General features: G+C 38.9%; 1 protein-coding gene across 1 annotated transcript; it reads right to left on the bottom strand.

Moving 5' to 3' along the window:
- Positions 1-4,838: 4,838 nt before the first annotated feature.
- Positions 4,839-5,633, bottom strand: LOC106331836. Its single transcript, XM_013770255.1, has one exon. The coding sequence runs from the start codon at positions 5,511-5,513 to the stop codon at positions 4,953-4,955; it is 561 nt and encodes a 186-aa protein (XP_013625709.1). The 5' UTR covers positions 5,514-5,633; the 3' UTR covers positions 4,839-4,952.
- Between the last annotated feature and the right edge of the window lie 2,961 nt (positions 5,634-8,594).

The following is an 8,594-nucleotide window of genomic DNA, read 5'->3' as shown; positions in this document are numbered from 1 at the left end:
TCTCCCATACTTACTTCACACCATTCCTGGTGTGAAATAAATCAGAGAGAATGTGAAAACAAAAATACAAAAGATTTTTTTTTGTCAGAAATACTTACATGAACGAGCAGGTTCTCCGTGATAAGAGCAGCCACTTGGCTGCTCCCCTGTAGGATCTTAGGTTTTCTAGTTTTGATATGCAATTAAAAGTTAAATGAAACAAGTATACACTCACCAGTGGGTTGCCTCCCACCAAGCGCTTGGTTTAAGTCACTAGCTTGACTTGGTGATTGGAATCAGTGGGGTTGAGCATTAGGGCTTGTTCCAAAATAACCTCCACAATCAGACATGTTCAGCTTCAAGACACTGCTCAACAACCCTTTTACAGCAGCTTCCCTTTTCTCTTTCAGCTCATGTGTGAGAATAGCTCTGACTTTAGAGAAATGTTTAGATGTACCCTTATACTTTACCTCATATTCAATGGATTTCTCATCACACTTTTGCGGTATCAAAGTCATTGTAGGGTCACCCTTGACCCTTTTCTTCTGGAATTTTTCTTTCACATTTCCATTCCCACTGAGTTCCTTAGTATCAGTGTGAGGATCTCCATCCTGAACTTCTTTGATCTCACTCTTAACACCAAGCTCCTTCTTATGAACAATTTTCAGCTGTTTTTCACTAACCACTGAGATGCAAGAGGCGTTTAGGATAGAAGATCTGGTTGGGACAACCTTGTAGAAAACTTTCTTGTTGATGTTGGAAAAGGAAACTTTCTAATTAAGCATATCTACGATTGCGCCCACTGTAGCCATAAAATATCTTCCAGGAATCAAAAGCATTTCATAATCCTTGCTCATCTCCACAATCTGAAATTCAGTATGAAGCATGCAATCCCTTACTTAGACAGGAAGGCTGCAAATTGTGTCATGAGGGACTGTAGTGGAAGAGTTTACAAACGCCAGCATCAACTGCGAAGGCTCAGCATCCACAATGCTTAGCTTGTCTACAACCGCCTTTGAGACAAGATTAACACTAGACCGAGAATCACAAAGAGCTTTCATGAATTCTACTCCTGCGATGGACCACGAAAAAACTAACTTTCTAGGGTCATCAACCTTAGGCAGTACCTTCCTTGCTGGTGTAGAAAATGCTTTGGTATAGAGGCTTTAAGCTTCTCTTGAGTCTCTCTATACTTTTTAAAGGAACAAAGCAATGGCCGAATCTGCCGAGCATCTTCGAATGCAAGCTCTTGAGGAAGCCTTCTCACCATTTTGTTAAAGCTTGCTAATTTCTCTTCACTAATGAGATCCATCAGATGTCTAGGAGGAACTGGATAGGGAACCTTAGGAACATAGGCTCAAACTGGTGGAGTCTCAGCAGGCTCGTTAGGAGTAGTTGTTGTACATGCGGCAGGGTGTTCAATTCTCTTCTCTGCGCCTAAAGCAGTCTCAGCAAACAACTGCTCTATTGCATTACAGTGCTCAGCCCTAGAATTTTTATCAGTTTTTCCAGGGAGCGTCATTTGTTGCCTCTTGACACTTTCCGGTGTTTGAGCAATCTGAGCATCCATCTTCCTTATATGGCTAGCAAGAGTGTCGTACTTGATACTCAGCTTGGTGAACATGGTTTTCATCCTGGTGTTGATGTCTATGGTAACCTGATTCAACGCCTTGGTCTGAACCTGCTGACCATGCAACAACTGTTGCATCATCATACATAGACCCTTCAGCTCATCTGGTGGACCATTCGCAGCAGCTGGAGCAGCTTGATGGTTGCTCCGCAGCTGTTGTTGGTTCTGATTCTTATTCTGACCCACAAGCAAGTTCAGTGCCTGACTGAAAGTGAAGGTTTTACTCTGAACGTTCTGCGGGAAGCATGGATGATACCCCACATCTTATGCTTGGTTATTCTGCACATACCCATGTCCGTTGATGTAGTTGACTTCTTGCTGATCATTTCCTTTCTTTTCATCCCCGGGAGAAATCTCTTGATTGTTCTGAATCTGCTCAGTTGTAGCTTCCTCCATGACGAAGATTTTCCCTTGGTTGTTTTTTAGTAGCTGATCAACGTTGGCTTTTAGCTCATATATCTTCTAAGTGTCGACACTGTTTACTTTCTTGGAGCCATCACTCTTCTGGTTCTTGTTGGCTGAGCTAGAAGCCATGTTCTCAATCAGATCAAACGCTCCATCAGTGGTCTGAATCATGAAATCTCCATTGCTCGCAGATTTTAGAACCCTTCGGTATTTCATAGAGAATGCCCAGTATGTAATCATCATCCAATCCATGGTGAGGGAATTTTCTACGGTAGTCATTGAAACGCTCCCACACGTCGCAAAAGGGCTCATCATTGAGCTGTCTGGAGGAGGTAATCTTGTTCCTCAATGCAGTTGTTCTCGCCTTCGTGTAGAAATTGCTTAGGAAAGCTGATTGGACCTGCTCCCACAAAGTGAAAGACCTAGTAGGGAGAGCATTCATCCATCGTGCAGCTTTTCCATCAAGAGATAATGGGAACAACATACACTTGATGTTGTCTGGTGGTATGCAGTTCACGCGGGTAAAGCTACAGACTTTTTCGAAGCTTTCAATATGCACCATTGGGATCTCTGCCGGGAGACTAGTGAACACATTCCTCTGCACTAAAGCGATCAAATCATGTTTGATCTCAAAGTCATATCTGAGGCAGGGTGGAGGAGTGATGGCAGAGCGCATAGTAGGGAAGTTACGCAAAAGGTTTATCTGCCCAATCGGAGTGGCTTGCCCCTGCTGTTCCTGCTGCTGCTGTGCAGCGAGTAGAGCATCTTCTTGTTGCGCTTGGATAGTCTGATGCATCTAATGCATCTGTTGCATTGTGGCAGCGAGATCATCCTGGTTGTCGTAATCGCCTATTGTGGCATTGGTCGGCCTTGGCTGTTGACGGTTCGTTCTTTCTAACCTTGCTAGCTCCTGGTTACTAAGTGTAACTAATTCTCCTTGTGCATTTCTCTGAGTATGTCTACTGGTCATGCACTTGGATCATTAGCTATACCAAAAATAAAGGTAAAAAGTTGGTCTCCGTCAACGGTGCCAAAACTTGATACAATAAAAATGAATCCTAATCTATTGTCAAGTTAAAAGTGGTTGTTGTAATACTTTAGATTCAAATCCAAAGAACCAGTTCACACTTTATCTTATAAATTTAATATTAAGCTAAAATAATATAGGGGTGTAAGAAATTAATAAAAATGACAAGCAATTAACAAATTGGTTTAAAGATATATGGGTTTATAAGCGCTAGCTTATGGTGGTTTATTCGGGTGTTTAGAGTCACGAGCCAAACAATTATTTAGATTCATATTAAGGACATGTCTAGAAATCGGAGCACTACAAGTAGATCAGCCCACTCTCGTGGAGCTTCACCTTTTGTCGATCGATCACATTACCTAAAATTTCGTTTGGACTAAGATGCGTTAAGAAACATTAGAGACCAAGTCCAATATGTTTACAATGCACCCTAACATCTACTTTCGCTGGCTAGGGATATAATGCTCATTCATTCAATGTCTAGCAACCTATAAAACTTTTGATGAATTGAGTAAGTCTAGGTTAATACACTAAGTGATTAGTTTAGCATAAGTAGTAAGTGCTGCAATGAATGAAGACAACTGATATATTACCTATCTATGTTTATCTCATAATCTAACACCCTAACACCCTAAGCTAACAACCTGACATCTCGGCCATGGGGCAAGAAAACATAGACATTAAAACTGAATAATTCATTACTGCAATTATCAAAGATATATAAAGAGGGTTCAGAGAATTCTTCTCTAAGACGAGAGAGAGAGAGAGAGATCCTTCATCCTTTACAAATTAGCAATAGCAATAGCAAATCGCAAAGTATAAAGATCTAGGGTCTGGTTTCTTCGGTAAAGTAGTGTCCAAAAAAATAGAAAATAAGAAAAGATATATTATAGGTCTTTGGCGGATGCATGAGAGAAAATTGGGATGATTATGAAAAATCTCAAAATATATATTAGAAGTTTCCATAAAAATCTATAGTGCCGGAGCAAGCACTCAGTTGCTCTGCTTCATTAGGAGCAACCACCACTCCACCAGGCTGCTCCACGTGAAAATCTTCAATTTGTACTTTTTTATGTCTCTTTTGCTCCAGATAATCTATCTCATCCAATGCAATTCTAGACCTGTAATGAATAGTAAAGGTTCGATAAAAACTCAAAAACATTTTGGAAAACATTGTTAGAAGGTGTCAAAAACACCACATATCAGACGACTAGAATTAGAGTTCATAATCCAAATTTTTGTAGTCCCAGCTCTCTTGATCAATAAACTATACTTTTGATCGTTGTTCATGCTTGTCTATTGCTACTTCTCGTTTCTGTAGCATCAACAAAGTACCTGCACAAAAATTACTCTAACCTACTTATAAAAAATTACTCCAAATATTTTAAGAAGGGGTTTAACTATTATTCACTTTCGACTTTAAAACAGACAACTACAACTAGAGTTTACCTCTTGGAATCAGTAAACACTATCTTTGATCGTTTTCCCTATTTTACTTTTTGTCTTGTAGTATAACAAATAATTCCTATTTATTTTATCTTAACAAGTTTCATCCGAAATTGTTCGCCATATAATTTGTATTATCAAAATAAACTTTGATCATGACACAATTCTACATAAATGAACTACACGACAGTAAACGAGAACTCGATATAACTATATGTATAGTCAAGTAGAAATTATTTTTTTTGCTAAAGTAAAGAATTAGTTTATCTATTTGTCTGAAAACCTAAACAATGTAAATAATTTTTTCCAACAAAAATTGAATAAAAGTGGTATAGTCAAGTCGAACTTATTGAAGAAAAATGACTTTGAAAGCCTTATCCAATAGCTAAAAACATAACCTTAGGTGATTAACTATGAAACAACACAATGACACATTATCATTAAACTTAGCATATTATCATTTTGTTAAGCAAGAAACAAATCCATTTGAGATCTATTATCTTGGCCAATAATATCAAGAAAGACCGGATCAACAGTAACAAAACTATCCACGTGCACCCTAAAACTATGGTCCCACCACAAAACCTTAGCCGCTCCTTCGATATCAAGCTTAGCCTGAAGCTTCATCTCCCTCTTCGCCACGTCAGCAAAGAACCTCCGCGCGTGTTGCGCAAGCTCCATCCCGTCGAGACGCGCCGGTAACCTAAGAAGCTGACACGATCTCGCCGGCTGCGAACCAGCTTTGACCTCCGCCGTGCCAAGGACCGTGCCGTCGTATAGAATCGACATCGTTGTGGAGGAGTAATGGATGGCTGCGATGTTAGGGTTTGTGACGTGTACGGTGAGCATTAATTCAGCGTCGAGGACTGGGAGGTTGAGTTTGAGTGAGGTTAGGTCTATGGAGATAAGGTGGAAAGTTGGATCCTTTGGCTTGGCGCTAAGGAGAGAAGTTGCTGCTGCCGCAGATGCTGCTCCGATTAAGGCTGAGCTCCAGCTCCATTTTACCTTCTGGCCCATGGAACCCATTGATAATTACAGTGTATTCCCTTCTGTTTTGAGAAGGAAATCTTCAATAATTTCAATTTTGCCTATGTGTGAAGGATCTATCCACAATCCCAGACAGAGAAGAGCTAAAGCCATAAATTTTGAAAATACTGGAGTAACCTTTGATTTTTGCCCTGTTGTTGTGTATTGTATGGGCGTTTTTGTCACTAGAGAATATAAATAAAATTGAGTTCTATGTATTAAAAAAAAAAGTTAAGTCTATATATACACTTAAAATAAAATTAAAATTAGATATCATCTTTAAAATGAGTTAAAATTTAGCTAAGTGTATATATAGACTTAAAATAAAACTATCAGCACAGTTTAAATTATTACCAAAAGACAAACATTAAATCAAACTGCAAATAAAAAATCAAATCAAATATATGTTTTACTGAAAGAATGATTTTTATAAAAATAATTTTGCATTTATAAGCGCAGATCGTGTAAGCTAGTATATATTACAATGAACGATTCAAATCTCAGTTGCTTCAACCAAATCCTTTTTTTTCCTTACAATCACAACATGCAACAATTATGACATCACATATCATGTTCGCTTATTTGAAGTTCGATCGTCGCCCTCAGTCGGTGGCTGCACGTCTTCTTCGTTTATGTGATGCTCACAACGTGAAGAAAACCAGTGAATTCATGGGGATTAATATGCTCCTTTTTGATGAAAAGTTTTCTTCTTAATATTCTCTTGCCTATATCTTTCAATTTTATTTTGTTGATTCTCATATTCTTAGCCACACTCTTCATGTCAATACCTCTTCACCAAGGTCCCATCACTGAGCATCTGTTGAACACTTCCAAATATCTGTAGAATCGAAATTCAACGAAAATACAACGAACAAAGTAATTCTAAGAACATGTATCTTTTGTTTAGGAATCTATTACACAATCTCTTACAAACTTGCTCTATCTCAATTACACGATTCGACGGAGATTGATTCATAATCTATCAACCTTGCTTGTTGATATTACGTGTATACACACACCAATTAACCTAATGTGCACACTAACACAATCGAATAGTATGTCGATGTAGCACTTTAGGATCGAATCCACAGAGACCAACGGTTACACTTTATTTCTATGGGACAATATTAAACTAAAACAAATGAATGGATTTTATAATTGATTGAATCTTAGAAAGCAAGTAACAATTAAACAAAAGGGTTTTCAAAGATGAAAAGCGAGTTAGCCTAGAGTGATTGGACGGGTTAGATAGGATGCAAGCCAAACAACTATTCAAGTTCTTACAGTTCGAGTCTAGAACTCGGGTATCAACGGAAGATCAGCCCACTGTCGTGGTGCTTCTCCTTTTATCCATCGATCTCAATACATAAACTCTCGTTTGGACTGAGATACAATGATAAACATTAAGAACTGACCCAATCTGTTCACAAGACACCCTAATATCTACTTTTGCTGATTAGAGATGTAATGCTCATTCATGACAAGTCTAGCAACCTATTACACGGTTAATGAACACGGTTAATGATCAAACACTAAGTGATCAATTCAAGGAAAGCATTAAGATTAGACATGATTGAAGACAATCAATGGATGCTTATTTATGTTCAGCTCGCGATCTAGCACCCTAACACCCTAGGCTAACAAGATCGACTACTTAGTCATAACAAGAGAAAACACAGAGATCAATTCTGAATAATACTGCATGTTGATAAAAGAGATAAAAAGAGGGTTCAGGGCAATCTTCTCTACGGTGAGAGAGATGGAGCCTTCTCCCTTTACAAAATATCAAATCACAAATCTCCAAAAGCTCAAGTCTAGTTTTTTTTTGTCTCCAAAAACAGCGTAGAAAAAAATAGAGAAAGAGAAAAAGAAGATATATGGAGGCCACATGCAGCTTGGGAAGAAAATAAGGAGATTAGGGCAAATCCCGAATTAACTTGTAGTTTCCTTAAAAATCTCTGCTGCTGGAACATGCACTTGAGTTGCTCCACACGCTCGAGAACAGCCTGCAAGGTTGTTCCGCTCGTGAAAATCTCTAATTCGGGTTCTTTCTGACTCTTTTGTTCTAGATGGTCAATCTCCCATCCAATGCAACTTCATACCTGTGATGACTCGAAAAGGACTAGAAAGACTCGATAAAGACTCAAAACCAGTTCAGAAAACATTGTTAGAATGTGCCAAAAACACAACATATCAATTTTCCCAGACTTGAATCCTTGTTTGTCCTCAAACAATGTCAAGTACCAAGAACAGGGAGAAAGGTTTTGAAAGTGTGGGAACTCTCCTATTCTTATCAACCATAATTTAACCAAGAATCTCTGAACTATATAAGCAGTAAAACTAGGACAACACACCATTACCGAAACCCCACTGACTGATGTTCAAGATCGGCTCCATACTCTATATCTCAAACCTAAAAATGCCATTTGAGACAAAACTCCCAATATTCAATTAAGAGCAGCGTGAGCATCCTATCACATGCACTATTCAGGGTAGACAGGTTAGGTGGGGAACATGATATTTTACAGGTGGAGTTAAAGAGTGTTTAGGGGTACCAAAATTTAGAGGATGTAGGATATCGCGCAAAACAGCAAGAGAGGACGGATCCATTGATGTCCACAGCCCCATACTCGTTTTCTCTTTTCTCGATGCACTGCTTTTACATCAGGATCAGTCATCAGACTACTCTGCCAATCCTCTCCTCTTTTCATACATGATTATTACCTTTTCTTTGGTAGACCTTCCCCGTGGCTCTTTTTTGTTTTTTTTTTCAAAATCTTCTCCTTCTCCATCACCATATTTTACATGAATGAAAGATTCGTTTTTTTCCATGGTGATGTGAAAAAGAAGGAGGTAACATGTGTGAGGATTGCCACTAGTGGTCTTGTTTTCGCACCATTCTGTTTCTCCACCTTGCTCTAACACATGTATCTGCCGAAGGAGCGGCTGCTCCTTATAATTGATTGCTCGGCTGTTCCCAAAATCTGACTGCTCCCCTATCTTTGATTCTTAATGGCATTAACGAGTACGAGACTGCTTCGATCCTTTCCTCTCCAACCTTTTTCCACATATCGGCACATA

The sequence above is a fragment of the Brassica oleracea genome, chromosome C3 (assembly GCF_000695525.1).
Source record: "Brassica oleracea var. oleracea cultivar TO1000 chromosome C3, BOL, whole genome shotgun sequence".
Classification (NCBI taxonomy): Eukaryota; Viridiplantae; Streptophyta; class Magnoliopsida; order Brassicales; family Brassicaceae; genus Brassica; species Brassica oleracea.
The sequence above is the reverse complement of the archived record's forward strand: the minus strand, read 5'-3'. Positions and strand labels throughout refer to the sequence as shown.